Here is an 18,768-nt window from a genome sequence, read left to right on the forward strand (position 1 = left end):
TTGGGATTGTTATGTACATAAATCTTTGGCTGTAGGTGTGGGAACCTTGTGTAGGAGAATAAAGAGTAGAGACAAAAGTCTTGTCAGTTTAGGCAATTACAATAGCTCTAGAATGCATACGTAAGTGGACTTTGCCTCTTAATAACGTTAACTGACTGTTTGATAGGATATGCTTGAGTTATGGAAAGATTTACCTGCTAAGAAGGTTTTGTTATTGTACAGCACGGTGAAAATATTAAACTGAGCAATGGTTTTTGGAAGTTACATTTCGGATGGTCTGCTGGTGTATTTCCACTCGTCAGGTCTGTTAATTGATGGAGTAATGCCTTGACTAGGATTTAGTGGAGAGGAAAAGCTAAATTATTGTAGTATTTCAACCCTAAACTGATTAAAATATTTTTGTCTGTAGTGGTGACTGAGTTCATTTCTATGCTTTCTTCCATGATTGGTGTTTTATAAATTAATTAATTTTCCCAAATTTGCATTTAGTATAATTAGATTATTTGTCTTGTCAGATTATTTGTCATTCAGCCTTGCAAAATAATCAAGAAAACCTGTTAATCCAGTGGAAAAACCTACTTGCCACAAATATGGTGAACATATTCTTTCTAGTGCCGCTGTAATGAGCATACTAACTTTAGGTAGATGTGTATCTTAGAAGATAACATCTCTTCCAATATAATTGTCTTCCTTTTTCAAATAGTACACTGTTTTTAGGATCTATTATGTGACCGCTTGTCAAACAGCTGTATATGCTTTCTGAAGCAGCATTACTGACTCTGAAGTCTTTGAAGCCTATACAATCTATCAGTGTTTTGTCTTACTAAAGAAATCCCGATATCCCAAGATACTTTCCAGACTGGAAATATTTGCTTCCTTAAGAGAATTGATTTGATTTTAGAAATGTTACTGCACATTGCAGTCTTGCTTGCTGCTGTCTAGTTACTTTTAAATTAGAGGTAATTAAAAGGCCGTAGTATTTGCTGCTGTGAGGGGAAGGTCTGTATTCTCTCACCACTCTTAAATTTTGGATCTGATAGCTGAGCTGGATGCAGGCCAACTTAGCCATGGTCAGCTTACCATTTGCTGCAGACAAGTTGATTTGTTTTCAGCTAGTAATTTGGATTTGGTAGTTTTGCGCTTCATTCCGTGCTTCATACAATCTGTTTATAATGACTTTGTGCGGTAGGAGTGAGCATTCAGAATAAACTGGTTCTGATTGAATTTTAATGTCTGAGAGGTTGCTATTCATCACCAAGGGATGAATGATCTTTTTCATGATTCTTTGTTATTAAAGATTTAAATGGCTTCAGTCTTGTGACATATGTATGTGCAATCTACTGGTACGGGCAGGTTTTTGTTAGAATGCATAAATGCAGGAGGTGAACTTGCTGTTTTACGGTGTTTGTCACTTGCGTACTACTAAAGATCTTCATCTAGCAATGGAGTAGCATTTGTGCAGGTAATAAAACACATCTCGTAAATGGATTGGGCAAGCTGCATGCAACAGCAACTCAGGGAAACCTTCCTAAACCTTCCTAAAAACAGGGGAACCTTCCTATATGACAAACACAGACAGCAGAGGTGATCTGCTTCAGCGGTAAGCTTTTAACAGAGGCGGGACTTCACTGTGTAAGAACACAGAGGTGGTTATAAGTTCTTTCATAAATGTTAGCCATGAAGTAGGTCTTTAGTAGAAAATGAATTTTTGATCTGCACACATAAATGTAATTGGCTCTGTTGCTGGATCTCTTGGTATTTTGCTGTGTTTTGAATGTGTGGTGAGAGATGCACCATAAAATAGCTTCTCGCTGCTGGTGAGCGCTTGGATGTCCTTTGTCTGTGTTGAGCCACTCCTGCACTTTAGTCCCTCTTATATCGGCAGAGAAGTGGAGCAACATTGCAGGAGTCTGTGATGATCAAAGTACGAGTATGGCACCTCTGCCCTCCAAACCCATGTTTTGATAGCTATAAGATAGAAGTAGTAAAAGTGTCTTTCCCTCTTGTTTTATAGGAGGGTCTGATGGGGAGGGAATGCATGCTGCTGGGAACCTGGGGAGTGGAGGGTGAGGCTGGTTAGGCGTGATGCATGAGAAGGAAGAGCCGTGAAGGTTGGGGAGGACAGAGAATTAGAACAGGTTGGATGAGAAGCGAAGGTAACAGGTTTTAGATTGCCCGTGTGTATTACATCCTAGAGCTTTGCATGTATCTCAAGTGTCTTACGTCACCAGCCTTTGATTTTTATTGGCAGTCTTGAAGAAAGCCATGATCTCCCTTACAGTTGTTTGCTAGATTAAATAGGGAAGGCTGACCTGAAGTTTCTGATTCTACTGTCGGAATTGTAACGATGGCAATCTGTCATGTGATATCGAGATGGGTAATAGCAGTTTCTTCTGTTTAAATTCTTCAACAAGTGCAAACTCTACAGAAACAACCTCCAAGTTGTAAAGTCAAACAACTCAAAACTAGTAAATTCCAGAAATGAACTTGCCTCTGCTTTGTTAATTAACTTCTCTTGCTGCACCTTATGATACCATCTTTAATTACACAATCACATTAAGTTTTCCAAAGCTGCTTGCTTCATTTCATGCACAGGACAGATCTGCTTGAAGGGTGAATTGGGGCTGTGCGGTGAAGGGCACTTCTGCCCAGAGGAGCCTGCTCAGCTGCTACAGAAATTGGAAGGTTTGTGTTTGGAGGAGAGGGCTGGCCAAGGGGGAACGGGCATGAAGTGAACAGGTGGTCCAAAGAAGCTCAAATATTTATTGGGATTGTTGGGTGTGGTATTAGGAAAGCTACTTGCAGCAGGCTTTTTTAAGTGGTTTCTCGGCATGTTTTTGGTTTGTTCTGTAGATATGGTGAGCTGCTAGTAAAGGTCACCACGTTTGTGTGCATTGAACATACAGGAGAATGGGGTGCCAGCATTGTTTAGGAAGCAGTGTTACCCAAATGGATAAACTGTCCCGGGTTCATGCTGGCCTTTCCATGCGAAGCATGTTTTATCTGCAAAAGAGAGAAATTAGCTCGTGTTAATTGTGTTGTACAGCAGTGTTTAGGAAATGCATAATGTGTATTTCAAGTGGTATAAGGAGCAAGGGGTGGGGTTGGGAGGGAAGACCCTTATATGCAGTTGAATCTTGTTGAATCTCAAACATAGAGAATATACATACATACATGGGAGCAAGGGGGTATTAAGACTGCCTGATCGACTTCTGTTTGTTTTTTGTTTGTCTCAAAAATCTTAGTGGTGTAGCCTGGTCTTTTTTTGGACATTCTGAATGCAGCAAAAATTTGCTGTTACTTTTTTGACTGTCGGTATGTTTTTTGCTGCTAACAATTTCAAGAATATAAGCAGAGCATACCTGCAGGGAGCAGAGATGTCCACTGTAGAGAAAGATTTTTATCTTTTAAGATACATGCAGAGAAATATCTACTGCACTAGCAACGAATTGCTATATAGGCTGTGGCAGAAAAATCTCCTAATATATTTGACTAAGCCAAGGAATATCCAGGACTCTTGGGATCCTAATGAAGACTGGAGAAAGAAGCATTTCAAAATGCATAAAAGTCTTCTATGTTGTACACAAGCTGTAGGAACCTGTAGTGCATTTGTTGTCTTCCTTAACTGTTGTTTTTTTTTTGTTGTTGTTTTATTTTGCTGTGGCTCAAAATTAATAGCAGAGTCTGTTTGCAAAAGAAGAATAAAAAATTAAAGTTGATGGAGGGGCAAAAAAGAGGGGAACTGTGTAACTTAGATATTGACGCTTGAGGGAATACTATGTTCTCGTAAGCCTCCCAAATATCTGTAAGATATCTGTCTTTGTTTCATTTTAACTTTTCCCTGCAGGTGTGCAACTACTTTGATACTCAGATATCTAGGATATTAAATAATGGATGAAAAGAAAGTGCCAGTGTTTGGTCTTATAGTCCTCTAGTATGACATCTCAATTTATTTGACGTTGAATACATGAGGGTGGTTTGGTTTTATATTTTTTTATGTCCTTTGATTTTGGTTATTGTCCTTTGGTGTTGATACAAGTGCATCTTTCTACCTGCATAGGGTATGCTACAGGTATTTCCAAATGATATGTTTTCTGACAGAAAAAAAAATGAAGTATTCACGATTATATCTATTCATGGGAATACTGTTTTTAAAAATATATAAAGAACCTGTACTTTTTTTACTTGTACAGTCTATGCAACAGTTATTAAGCTACCCTGAAGAGAGACATGATCAGAAGGCAAAAACATACAGAAAAAAATAAAAATGTAATAAAGTATGCATACAGTGTTTATTGCATGAGCTTGTTGTATTTGAGTAGCACCTTAATTCAATCACTGATCTCAAAAAATCTGTTTGAGGCTTAAAAACTCTTATCGTGAGAAGTTTAAGATGGTGGTCACATATAACGTTTTAAAAAATTCCATCCTCCAACTGAATTAAAATAAAATAAATGCTTTAGTGATATTTATAAGTATGTTCTGTGTGTGTGTGTGTATATATAAATTTTTGTACAGATGTGTTTTGTGTTATTTTTCCTTAAACAGAATTCTGTGGATACCGAAGCTCAAAACAGGATATTGATCTCTCTGCGATGCTTGGACATCTTTTACTAAGTACGGGATTTTCAAAGGAGATCCAGCATGGCCTAGATGGTTGACCTTTGGAAAACTTATAATGTCCTCTGGAACCAGTATCAGAAAAAAACGGCAGGGTCTGAGCCTGCAAGGTGTTGACCCAGAAACATGCATGATAGTGTTTAGAACACACTGGGCACAGGTAATGCTATTGAGTTTTATTGATTTGAAGAAGATTGCATTAAAATGAATTTCCTTCAGTCTTGCTTTTGGGGGTAATCCTGAATTGCTGAGGAACAACTTCATCTACTACGTTTAAACATTTTAAAACACAAAGGTAATTGATGTTTTAAGGTATGGCTAGGCTTAACTAATCACACTTCAAACCCCAGACTTACATCTGAAAGGGAAGTAGTAAGACATGGTAATATCTTACAGGAGGTCTAGATCTTCCACCTGTCTTTTCTAATGATTCACTGGGATTTGTACCCTGTTATAAACTTCTGTGTTTCCTTTCCTTATCCTAGGTAAGAGTTGCCTATCTTCTGTAAAGCATTAGATGTATGGGAGCCAAGCTGTATGCAGGGTTGTTTATTATGGACAGATAAAGATTATACACTGATTCTAGAAATTGTTTGCTTGTTATCAGGATTTTTACTGTTTGTAGGCAAAGATGTTTTGGTCTGAACAACATGATAGAAGATCTTATTTGCTACAGTAATATAAATAACAGTTTATGTAAAATTGATTTCTGTGCTTCTGCTTTTGCTGCTTCTGCTATCTTTAGAAGCAAGCCAGGAAAGGGCAGTGGTGTTTCTGGAGATATTTCCAGTGTTGGAAGAGCTGTCTTTTAGGAGCCACCTTCTGTCATTGAACTGTGATGATTCTGTTGTGTTAGGGGAGGACCTGCTGAATTTTTGGTTTTGCAGCAATTATCCTCCACAAAAGGACTAAATATGGTGGTTGTTCCACAGACAATGAGCTTCACTGACTGCATGCAGAACAGAATTTAATCCAGGGCATTTAAGTGCTGGGATTGCAGTTATTACTAAATCCTAAATCTATGTTGAATGTTGCCAGGAGTACATGGGCATAAGCGGCCATTTGTATTTTATATGATGTGAGAGATCAACTATGTGGACTTCTGCCTCTCTCACAACTGCAAGTCACCTCATGATATTGATGCTCCTGAGCATGGTTACTCTGTGTGAAGAGCCAGCCCTTTGATTTCAGTCCTTTGTGACTAAGAAGCTGACTGCAAACATCATTGAAACTCAGTTTCTGAAGGCCAAAGGAACCTGCTTTAGCCATGCTTCAGAGAACCTAAAGTTTTCTGCAGTAAGAGAGGTGGCAAATTCAGGTGCTTATAAAGGTGAACAAAAGAATTAACTTTTAGCCTCTTGCATGCCAAACGTGAGACTTTTACATCTAGAAGATTATTGACAGACAAATCGTAAAAGCATAAAAAGGGTTTGGGCTTCTTGTTTTACAAATCCTGATTTTTTTTTTCCTTACAGGTAAGTGCATATTTTGAAACATACACTGAAAACAATTCACCTGTTCTTGTTTCTTTTTAGGTTCTAAAAATCTTAGAGAAGCATGATCCCTTGAAGAATACTCAGGCAAAGTATGGGGCAATTTCACCTGATGAAGCCAGCACTGTTCAGAATTACGTGGAACACATGCTTTTCTTACTAATTGAGGAGCAAGCAAAGGACGCCTCAATGGGGCCCATTCTAGAGTTTGTGGTCTCAGAAAACATAATGGAGAAGCTTTTTCTTTGGAGCCTACGGCGAGAGTTCACTGATGAGACAAAAATTGAGCAACTCAAAATGTATGAAATGCTAGTAACCCAGTCTCACCAGCCTTTGCTACATCACAAGCCCATCTTGAAGCCTTTGATGATGTTGCTGAGCTCCTGCTCAGGAACAGCCACTCCAACAGTGGAAACAGAATTGGTTGTCCTCCTGAACCAGCTCTGCTCTATAATAGCCAAAGATCCCTCCATTCTAGAACTGTTTTTCCACACCAGCGAGGACCAAGGAGCTGCCAATTTCCTCATATTTTCCCTTCTGATTCCCTTCATCCATCGAGAAGGAACAGTGGGCCAACAGGCTCGTGATGCACTGCTCTTCATAATGTCCCTGTCTGCAGAAAACAATGTTGTTGCAAACCACATAGCAGAGAACACCTATTTTTGCCCAGTAAGTTGTTCCTCTTTTGCTTGGTCTTCAGTGTTAAGCTAGGCATTTCACTTGTGTTCTGCTCATCTTGTTCTGTCCTTTTTGGTAAAGATGTGTTTTAACATACTTTTTTGTTTCTGCCAACAGCTGTTTTACAAATTGTAATGCTGTTCAAGCTGGCCCTACTCCCAAATGCAGGCTTGCTGCTTGTTTCTGTACTAGTGTGCTTCCCCTCCTTTGGACCAGCACAAGTGTGTGTGTGTTTTTTTTTTGTTTGTTTTGTTTTTTTGTTTTTTTTTTTTTTTTTTCCTGCAGTCACTCAGTGAGTTGATTTAGGAAACTGATGGAAGCTAAAGTGGGCGACTTGTTCTTTGTCAGCGATCTGCACATTTTGGTGGCTGTCTCAACCATAACACCATCGTGCTATGTTGTAGTCTGTTACAAAACTTGGTAGTAATGTTGCCTTGTTAGATCTGACAAATCAGCTGTATTACACAAATGGAAAATCTTTGCTATTAAACAAGTAAATAAGCTAATTTAACAAACAGAATTGCACTATTGCACTTGCTTCATGCCTTATCACAAAAATTAATTTGAGATCTGCAACAGCTTTAAAACCAAGTATCACTATGGAGAGAAGATGCTCTTCTGTGCCAGTTTTTGGCTCAATTCTTTTATCTTCTGTGTGGCTTGCATTTTTAGTTTAATAAATGCCATAAAAAATTAAATGGATGGGAACCTTTCATAGCTACTAAAGCAGAGTGCTTTACAGTGCTTTTACACTAACATACCTTCAACCCAAACATTTGCAGGTGACAGCTATTCCAGCCGTAGGTCTCTGTTTCCCCTCAGACTGCTGTACCCTTTGACAGGTATGGCAGAGCCAGGTTTGTAGTTTGGAGAAAGCCTAGAAGTTCCAAAGCAGAACTTGTAAATGGTATCCTTTGTCAGTTGTAAATGTTGCATCAAATGTCTTGTGCTGAGAGACTCCAGTTGACCTTATTTAATAGATGCTGCTAAAAAATATGAACTTGGTTCTTAAATTGTCCCTGAGACCGATGCCATTATTGGCTCTATGCTATAACTTCCATAATTACATCTTCCAATTAATTAAAAAAAAAATCCTTTTTACACTGAAGATAAAAGCCAGCTATATTAACCTTCGAACAGCGGGGAGCCATGATTGACAATCATTCTAATTAGGATGGCCTCTTGTCAAATGTGCTAAAATCAGACTTTTCTGAACAGTAATGAGACTGGCCTAAGTTTATAATAAAATTTTAATGCAGTGCCATAGAATTAGCTCACTAGCACAGAGTCTTTCCTGAATTTGAGTGTGATGAGCTCAAGGACCAGGTTCTGTTCTGGTGAAAGAAGATGCTCTGTAGACATCAGTGGCATTGCTGCATATCACTAAAATCAGGGTCACTGAGGCTACATCTGCACTGCAAAACAGGTGGCACAGCTCTTTGCTGATCCGAGTTGCGTTGGAGTGGCACTGTGATGATGCTGTCTCTGGTTACTTGGCTAAATTCGTTGATAGCATGTAGGATTTTCTGTACCATGCCTCACTGCATAGCATAGACATGTCCTGGGCCGAGGCCTGACTATAAATCTCTTCCGCTTCGTATGTCCAAATCTGTGCCAAAGTGTACCTGAAGGCTTTCTCCATATTATTTTTTGAGCTCACTTTGTTTAGCAGCTTTTTAAAACTAAACTGTCCATACTATTCAAAGCTGTGGGTGAGTAACCTATAAAGAAGGAAGGGGACAGGCTGGAGTGAGAACATCTCATTAACAAGTGTTTTTGACATAGAACGTGAAGACAAGCTATTTAGGCAAAGCTTTCTGATTTTTACAAAGGTTTTCCTGTATCTTTGGTCAAGTAATTTTTACAATGTTTTAACCTGCAGCTTCTGTAACTTCGTGATTTAAGGTATTGTCTGCTCACTGCATAACAGGAAAACAATGTTTCTATGGAATTTTGAATAGGGTAGCATCTCAAAGCTTCTCCATGAAACATTGTATTTATAAATACCCCACAACTCATGAGAGTTAGGTATAAAAGAAGGTATTATGACTCCAATGCACTTGAAAAGTTGAGACTGCACAGAGATAGGACAATGGATGTGGGAGGAATGAGGAATTATTAAACGGAAGGAACTTAAATGTGAAAATAAGATGGCCAGATAGCAATTGTTTATATATTGACAACACATGATTTAACCAAATATGAGATTTACAAATCTCATAGACAGTCAGTGCCCTTCTCTGAGTCAAGACAAAGCATATCAGTCATTGGTTTGCAGAGAGCCTCGTGACTCAGTGGTGAAAAAGAAAACTTTGGAGGTGTTTCTAAGAGTTGATGAGCATGTAGGGCTGCCATAACAATTGTTAGAAGAAATCTAGAAGGACACTATTTAAGGTAAAACAAAAAAAAAAAAAAAGAAACCGATCTTTCTCTCCGAGGATGTGAACTCATTCATTTCCTTCCTTCTAGAATATTTTTTTCATTGATGATTGTGATCTTGCTGATTAAAACTCCATAATGTGGACTGTGTGCATTATTTAATATGCCTGCTTATAACATGTGAAGAGTTCTGTTAGTAATTTCAAATGGTAGTTGTATTTTTACCACATACTTCTATATATAAAAAAATACATATTTTTTTATTTAAAACAAAGTAAATTTGCTTCTAATGGCTACTCTGTTTCTCAGTGCTTTAGAAACACGGTTTCACATAGAGCTATTTGTGTTGTACTTCATAGAAAAATAAGAGCTTTCTAAACGCTTCACATTTTAACAGCTACATCTGTCACTTGGTACTCCAGTAAGTTGGACAAGCTAAAGAGTTCCCCATTTTGAGACATTGAATGATTGGGAGTTCTCTGCTCCTTGTAGCAGTGAACAGCGTGTTTTGCTCAAGGTCGTTTTCATGCACTTCAGAACTAAACTTCCATATCAAGGAGAAATGAGGATAGTGCTCAGTTCTGAAAATCAAATTGCTTTGCTTACCGAGAGGGTGTGTGCTTATAAATAGCAATTAAATTTTAAGCAGACAATGGAAAATGAAGCATGCATTAATTAGGAGATTGTCACACAAAAGAAACTTAAAATCTCTTTTTCAGATTTTTTTTTTCTTTCTACAATTGTCTGAAGCCTGGGTTTGTGAGTACAAGTGTGGAGGGGATTACTGGAAATATTTTAATAGGTCTAGTGAAATCTTCCCAACTTCTTACTTTGAGCTCTTCTACCAAGAGAAAGGAAAATACTTCCTTGTTATAAAAGAATGTGATTGTACAAATAAAGCTTTGCTCCATGGTTTAGCTTCTTGGATTTGTTAGTATTTCCTGCAACTTTTTATTGTTGGTTTTATGTATGTGTGTGTGTGTCTGTATATATGTGTGTACATATATATATACACACACATATATATTTATATATATATAAATATATATGTATATTTATGTGTGAAAAAGTAGCTTAGCATGCCAAAGCAGAGTTTCCCACAGTATTATCTTTTTCATGGTATTTGGCTTAATTATATGTACCAGAATAAGCTCATCTTCAAAGCTTTGTGATTTTTTAGAAATGGAAAGCATTCAGAAAGACAGCCTTTGCCCAGCTGGATAGGTTAACAGTTGTAATTGGTTACACTTGCATGTCATCAACACCTCCGTCCCCTTCCATGAACCCTTGGGTTGTTGACCTGCACATTGTCAAGTGTTTGTTTTCTAATGGAGAAAACAGTTCTGTTTCACCTGGGCTTTGACTGTCTAGCCCTGTAGATGCCAAGTAGCCATTTCTGGACAGACAAATTCCTCTGAGAGTTCACTGAATGAAAACCTGAAAGGTTTCCATCAGGCTGAGTCTTAATGATCCCATTAAAATGAACATCATCTTAAAAAGTGCCCTGAAGTTGTAGAAAATCGTGTCAGAAGGATGAGAATTGTAAAATAAAAATTTCCAGCTTCAAATAATGTTAATAATTAAAAGTTTGGTTCTGAACTCCCAATGCTCTTGATATATTCAGTAACACTTAAAAAGTTTTTTTTGGAGGAAATATGCTTTTAAAATTGTAACTAAAACTACATTTTTGCGCTTCTGTGATAATATTCTACATAGATCACCCGTAAGCCTTAATAGCACTGGAAATGTCTATACAGTAAGTTATTTCCCTTTTCTTCCCTTCCCTTTTCCAAGTAAATAAGAAGGAAAAAAATAAATTATTAACAGTTAAAAATTTATTCTTGTGACTTGGATTCAACTGAATACTCATGTCTATGAATAGAAGTCAACACGTATCTGTGGCCAGAGTGAGACTGAACTTCATTTTTGTTGATGGGGACACTTCCCGCTCCATTTCTAGTTTTTTCTATTTCCTGCTGAAATAATTTTATATAGGCATATGGAAGTGGTAACATTCAAACCATCTGCATCTGACAGGCTATGGAGATATGACAATGGTGGCTTCTTCTGGAGGTTAAATGAACGAAAGTGTAAAATAATTTTACAAGCATTTAAAAAAATATATAAATTCTGATAAAGAATACAAGATGATCTGCTTTTTCACATCACTTTCTCATAACTACCAGTTCTTGTAAGAAGGATAATATGTAGAAGGCTCTTGAAAATACTCATGTTTTTCTGCCACAGAACTCTTCCAAAGGAAACTGAATTAATCATAACAGTCTCTTGAGTTACTAAAACTAGCAAGAGAAATGATTTGTTGTGCGTTCAAGCAGATGAACATTTAGAAACTTAACTTATTTCTCTGCTGTTTTTGAAATACAGGTGCTGGCAACAGGACTAAGTGGCCTCTATTCGTCTTTGCCTACAAAGTTGGAAGAAAAAGGGGAAGAGTGGCACTGTCTACTGAAAGATGACTGGCTGTTGTCACCAGCCCTTGTGCAATTCATGAATTCTCTTGAATTTTGCAATGCTGTGATACAGGTAATGGAGCAGAGTTGTCCTGTTCTCTTGAAGCAATAGTTTTATATATTCTGCAAAAGTTTTTGCATGATGGAGTTTAGTTTCCCTTATTGATGGCATGGACTTGTACGTTACACTAAATAAGTTGCTTATAAAGTGAAGGCTTTGTGCTGGTTGTTCCAGTTGTAAGGATGAATTAATATGTTTTTGTTTTTCAGATGACAGATGCTTGTAATAAATTCAGTATAATTGTGCTGCTTTTTGGCTTTTCATCACAACATTGGGAGTATTTTCTTTATTTAAAAAAAAAAAAGTTTATTGCATTTTAATGCTACTGTTGATATTAAAAGTAAATTGAATGCTTTCACGTGGTGGGGGAGAGTACTATTTATGTATTTGTGTTAAAAAACACCCTGTTTTTGTTTAAGCTCTTATAACAGTGTACACAAGAAAATAGTCTGTTTAGTTTGTTTTGCCTTTCAGTGACCACTGCATTTAAATTATTAATTTTAGATTGGCCTGTTTAGATTACATACTCTGTTCCTAATAATTGCTTCTTGATTTTTTTCTGGCTTTGATCCAGAAAAATCTATTTTGTATTGTTTTTTAAGGACAGAGGACCCTATAGAGCGCTTGCCCAATATTTTATTAACATAGGATATAAATTCTACACGGGCTGTAGGTATGTGTTACTTAAAGAAATGCACTGAATAGGATTGAGAATAACATTTACTGTTAAATAAAAAATAAGTTGTAGTGAGATGCGTGCAAAATACAGTAAAGCAACTGATCAACTATTAAAGCATTGAACAAGTGAGAATAATAGTAGCTGTCATTCTTTAAATGCAGTATAAAAGATTTTTTAACATCTGTCCAAGTGGTGTTTTTATGCAGGAGATCTACAATTGTAGGAGATATGTTTGATACCTTTTTTAGAGTCCATGCAAAAGTTGCTGCAGACGAATTAAGAATATGTAATTTTAAAACTGCTTTTCAAATAAACTGAAAATGATTAAAGATCTTAAGTTGGCATGCACAAAAGAGCAGTTTCTGAGTGCTGCCTGATTGTGTCTTCAGTCTATCTTCAGCAATGCGCAGAAGAAAAGTCAGTTACAGCAGGAATTTTTGCTTAATGCATGGAATGGTTTTTGTGCTGTGGCTTGTTCTGTGCTGACTGAAAAACTTTGGCCAGAGATTAATAAGGGACAGTGTAGCCAAGACCTCTTGCCACTTACTACTTTTTCCCTGGATCACAGCATGAAGAAGGGTAACCATTTTTCTTCCCCTTTTCAAAGTGAGGGTTATAAATTATAGGAATTCTGGGAAGAATTGCAAGTAGGAGAATGTATTTGTGGCTGCATGTAGGCTGTGACATTCAAGTTTGTATTTAAACTTCAAACAGAATATATTAACCTGGAGTGCTTCTGAAGGAATATTTTTTTTGCTCTTATTAAATTTCTTTTAAATGCATTAATTGGTAATATGTTTTATTTTGTGGAAAATAGTGAATGCATCATTATAAAAGTAGATTTTTGGCTTCCAATAGCAGTTCAATTTTTTTAAAGCTAATAACCTATTTTATAAATAACGTATGCTGTTTTTCGTTTTGTTTTTTTCTGTTTCTTTTTCTTTTTTTTTTTCCCCAGTGTTTGGGGGAAGAGCATGTGAACTGAATGTTCTTATGCCACAGCCTAGAGAACGCTTTGGTTTACCTACTCTTAAAACACCGGAAAACAGTTGTTCTGCTTTTTCTTGTTGTAAGAGGGCAATTTAATGATGGCAAGTCCACCTTCAAGTGACCCTGAGAAGGTTGCAAGAGCTAAATTTAGAATCTCAAGTCTTCCTTGATGCATGGGCATGCACGCTTTGCTGTCCATCCATTCATCTTTGTCAACACACGCGGAGATTGAAAAGCCCTGTTCTCCCACTGTTGGCAGGCTTACCGTAATTGAACACAGTTTGTGTTTGAGGAACACACAATCTTAAGAATCCGTATTGTAGAAAATGCTAGTGAGAAGGACAAATGAACATGGCTTTTTAAATGTGAAGTTATTTTGGTAGTGGGCAGTAGTAGTATCTTCCTTGTCTTGTTTGAAATCTCACTGGAACTGTTCTGTCTTTCCTCACCTCCTTTCCCCTTAGGTGGCACATCCTTTGATTCGTAACCAGCTTGTGAATTACATTTACAATGGATTTTTGGTGCCAGTAATGGCTCCTGCGCTCCATAAGGTCAGTGGTGAATGCAAGTGTGGCTTGAATGAGGCAAAGACGTTATGGATGATCTCTCCGTGAAGATGCTATTGAACATAGCTGAGTGAACATAACAGTAGTGAGTTCTAGGCTGACTTCCCACCTTTTCTTTCCAGAATTCCTATTTACTCCATGCAGATTGTTAAGCAAAATGAGGATATTTATGAAAATGTTTAAAATTGTGAAGTGAAATGGAGAACCAAAACCTTTTTGTTGCACTAGGCTGACATACCATCAAAAAGCAGTGACCATTCAGACAGCATTTCACCATGACGGACATTGCCATGAGGGATTTTTTTCCCAAATGAATATTTTACCAAAAGGAAAATGCCCAAATTCCAAATGTTGAAAAGGAAAATGTTTGGTCAATAAATATTCCCCCAACTTTAGCTAAGTTGGTAGTGTTTCCTTACCACAGTTGGTAGAATTATTTTCATAAAGTGGAGAAGAAATTGAATTTTATGTCAATTTTCTAATGTGCTAGGGTGCAATTTACGTTATGTCAAAGAAAAAAAAATCTTTGAGTTTTAGTGCAAAATATTTCACTGATGTTGGTGAATTACTGATTTTCTTATTATTTTTTATTATTTTTGTTGGACTGCAGGAAACTACATGTCCTGCAGAATATGTCAATTAACAGTCATTTTCCTAAAAAAGAACATCTTGTGTGAGGAGAAAAAGCAGGAATTGATGAGAATAAAAAGTAAGATTTTTTTTTGGATATCTACCAAAAATTGCCAGGAGAAGACTAATAAATAACTTTTAAAAGTTCTACTAATTTTTACTAAGCCTGCCAAGCAGAAAGCTGTGCACCTGTTCCATTTCTGAGAGGCCAGTGAAACACCATCTCCTACTTCCTAGTGTAGGACTTGTCTTGGCAGTACACACAATTCCTTGTGGTAAGCAGTCACTTACCAAGAAAGTAATAAGCAGTGTAGAATCTTCAACGATTCAGCAGAACACAAACATTTGAGAATTTGGCAGGGGCTGAAATAAAATTTGGCTGTGATCCAGATCAAGTTTGTAATCTGTCATTCAGATAGTTCACCCCCTTACCTAACAGGATTTATTTTTTCTGTTTTGTAGAAATTTCTTGACTTAATCCAGTACAAACACTGGGAAGTGCAATCAAAAGTGAAACAGGAGCTAGCTTTAGGTCAACATTACAGATAACAAGTGAGGTGTCAGAAGGTAGCCGTGGGACTCTAGTTTTAGTAGGTACTGTTTTTAACCTATGAAGTGCTCAAGACAAATTTCAGGGTTCTTGAATACTACCATGCAGCTGAATGCTATTTGTGTTGGTCAATATAACTCCGAACCTCCTATTGGCTTGATTATTTCTTTATAGATGCTATTTAAATCCTTTAAAGCATGCTGTTCAGATTAGCTACTTCATGTGATAGATATTTTATTGAACCGCATTTATATATTCTGAAATTGGGTGAAATCATACTTGTCTTGAAAATGGAGGTGTTGGCTGCTAACACACATAAGCTTCAAGCCCAGGTCTTTCCTGAGCTCTTAAATTCTCTTGCATCCTTTTTCTTCCATTAATAAACCTTTCCTTGATGAGCATTAAGTTTGACTTCTCATTAAAAAAGAAATATTTGATATATTTAAACCCCAAACACACTTAACGGAGAAGATGTATTGCACCATCTAGTGGATTTGACACAAGGCTCTCACATATATGAGACCAAAATCTGTAGCAAAAGGAAACAAAGGGAGGTACCTTTGACCTCTTCAGTCTTTGTGTCGTGCCACATTAATTTAACAGAAAATAAATATTTTGCATCTTTCCTTTTGGGACAGATGCCTCTGGGCTAAGATAGATAATTATGCTGTAACAGCTCTTTCATACACTACAGTGATTTCTAGTGGTCGTTTCAAAAGTTCATGCTGTGTTGAGGAGTAAGCAAGTATCATCCATTTGGGGACTCCAGTGTTGTAATGCAAATTTTGTTTTTCTCTCCTTAATAACACAAAGGTGAAATGTGGGAAGGGCCAAAATGAGAGAAAGGCCAGAGACATCACGGTGGTTTTAAAGCAGAAGTACTTTCATTACTTTCATTGAATAATACTACATGCATCTTGATTTTTTTTTATCCAGTTGTTTATTGGTGTGGGTTGCTTGGATTAATTCTGGCATGTATACAGGAGCATGGTATAAAAACCTGACTTGGAAGACAGATCTGGGGAAGGTTAAAGAAGAGATGCTAATTATTAGTACATGTTCTGTAAATCTCTCTTCATGGAAATCTTATTAGTAGAATTTAATTGGTATGGAACAGCTGCTTCTGATACCTGTTGGTGACAGACGTGGAAGGAAGCGAGTCCGGACTTTGTATGGCATGCAGGCCCTAGCATTCCACATCTAGTCTGGTACCCATGGTTCTAGCTTAATGCAGAATTCAGAAGAGAGAGGAGCTTTTGGCTCTGTTCGCACTACTTCAGATCTGTTCTCTATGTATTCTACTCCAATTTTCCCTCAAGGAGTAGATGTTTTGAGTTCAAAATTGCTTTGCAGAGAGACACAGACGTGAATTTGTTGTTTTGAAAAGACAGCTCCAGTCGAGAATGCAGACATCTAGGAAAGAAATCTTCAATCTTCTGTGTTCTCATTGTGATAGAATTTGATTTCTGTGTAAAACAACAACAGCCACATCAACAAATCACATTAATATGACTTCCTGTCTGATCACCAAATCTAATTTAGATTATTCAAGTATATAAAATAAAATCAGCCAAACAACCATACAAGCAATATTCAATAAATTGTGTAGCTAATAACCTTGTTATCTTTTAATCCCTCGTGGAGCAACAGCAACATTAGTTTGACTTATCAGCTGAGGTATTTTGATATGAACAAAATGTCTGGCATGAGGAGGGTTGCTCGCTTTTGGATTGAAGCTGAGCCTTGATCATGCTGGCCAGTCTCTCCTTCTCCTGTTTCTGTCCAGAACTGCAACATAACTGAGGCTGGCAGGCACCCGTGGATGTCATCCTGCCTTAACCTCTCACTCAAGCAGGATCAGCTAGAGCAAGTTGCTCGGAGAAGTGCACTAGTTGTTTCTTTGCCTTTTTTTTTTTTTTTCCTGATGTCAATTTGGAATTTCGAGGGTTTCATTTATTGCCCCATTGCTTCTTATTCTTTCACCAGGCACCACCAAGAAGGGTTCTGTTACCTTTGCTCCTTCCCAGCAGGTATTCTCACGCACTGATAGGATCCTGCTGAGCCTTCTGTTCTCCGGGCCGAGTAGTCCCAGCTCTCTCTGCCTCTCCTCATACATCAGATGCTCTCACAGCACATTCATCGTTGTGGTCCTTTGCTGGACGTACTCCACCATGTCCTGGGTGGCCCAGCACATCTTAGCAGTGCTGAGTAAAGGGAAAGGATGCCCCCCACCAACCTGCTGGAAATGCAGCCCAGAGTTCATCTTTGCTGCAAGAACTCACGGCTTGCATGTGGCCAGTCTTTGTCCCCAAGGACCTGTATGTCAGGGTCCCTCTGAATGGCAGCACAGCCATCCAGTCTGTCAACTGCACTTCCCACTTCTTCATGTCTACAAACTTGCATGAGGGTACACTTCATCTCATCATCTAGGTCATTAATGATGATATTAAACTGCCCTGGCCTCAGCGTAGCCCCCTCCTCACAGGCATTGAGCTGTACTTTGCATTGCTGATCACAAGCTTTTGAGCCCAGCACTGCCACTGGTTTTCAATCCACCTCACTTCATCATTTTGTCTGTGAGGATGTTGTACAAAAGGCAGTGTCAAAAACCATGCAAGAGACAGTGTCAAAAACTGTGCAAGAATAGATATCAACTGCTCTGCATTTATCTGCGAGCCAGGCATCTTGTTGTAGAGGGCATGATTGCCCCTTCATAAATCCTGCCTGTTCCTATTCACCTTCTTGTCCTTAATGTGTTTGGAAATGCTCTTCTCTTCTTCCTGCTTAAAACAGTGCACAATTCAACAGGACACTTTGTGAAGGTGTCACAGCTTTTCAGAATTTCAGTTCATGGCTCCAGACTTTGAGATGTGTATATACGTGATCTTGAACTGTCTGTAATGCTCATGGCATTATGTAGTAAAGCCTTTTTAAAATTTTTGCAGACTGTCCCCCACATGTACTTACTATGTACATGATTCACCGTGTGAATGAGACAGTACAAGAGTGTTGAGGATAGCAACGCATTGCTATGAATAAGTTGGGATGGGGAGACCAACGTACTTTGCTTGGTGTGATTTGATGGTTTTATTCAGCTCAGGGAGCCGATATGTAGCTGAAAAAAGAATCAGCTAGTTCAGGTTTTTTCCAGTTAAGGAAGTTTCAAATTTATTGTGCAGGCTAGCTGCCTTGAAATAACCTGTTTTTCACTGTGAACACTGAAGGTTATTTAGGGAGCAGATTAACCGTGATGTGCTTAAAAAAAACAAACATTGTCTGAGTTTATGACTCCCTAACTTCGTTTCTGAAAGATAAGTGTCCTAATTATAGCATGTTCTTGCAGCCTAATTTATACCTGGTCTGTACTTGTCTGTTGTCGTGTTGCGTGGGTTATCCCACCTACCCACGTAATGAGGAATTGACAAATATGTTCCTATCCCAGAAGCTGAACATTGCCAAGTGGGTAGACAGAGCTCAGATTTGTATCGCGTAGCTGGGGATATGCATTAACTGGCTGCAGTGAATAGCCCTGTCTTGTCCTTTGGTTGGTTTTTATTGTACTTCTTACAAGAGTTACCTTCCTTGCTTCTGACATCTGAGTTTCTAGAGAAATGGAAACACATGATTCAGTGCCGTTCAGTGGGATTTGTC

The 18,768-nt window shown here is 37.9% G+C and overlaps 1 protein-coding gene across 9 annotated transcripts in view; it reads left to right on the forward strand.

Moving 5' to 3' along the window:
* Positions 1-18,768, forward strand: part of FHIP1A (FHF complex subunit HOOK interacting protein 1A) — a 94,831-nt gene that overhangs the window by 44,980 nt on the left and 31,083 nt on the right. For 8 of the 9 annotated variants that reach the window (XM_068680943.1, XM_068680940.1, XM_068680944.1 and 5 more), the window contains 4 exons: positions 4,549-4,780; positions 6,156-6,782; positions 11,556-11,714; positions 13,836-13,922. In XM_068680943.1, coding sequence (XP_068537044.1) covers positions 4,679-4,780; positions 6,156-6,782; positions 11,556-11,714; positions 13,836-13,922 — 975 coding nt within the window. In that variant the 5' untranslated portion in view covers positions 4,549-4,678. The remainder of the gene's footprint in view (positions 1-4,548; positions 4,781-6,155; positions 6,783-11,555; positions 11,715-13,835; positions 13,923-18,768) is intronic. The other variant, XM_068680948.1, reaches the window with a different exon arrangement.

Source organism: Anas acuta, chromosome 4, assembly GCF_963932015.1.
Source record: "Anas acuta chromosome 4, bAnaAcu1.1, whole genome shotgun sequence".
Taxonomy (NCBI): Eukaryota; Metazoa; Chordata; class Aves; order Anseriformes; family Anatidae; genus Anas; species Anas acuta.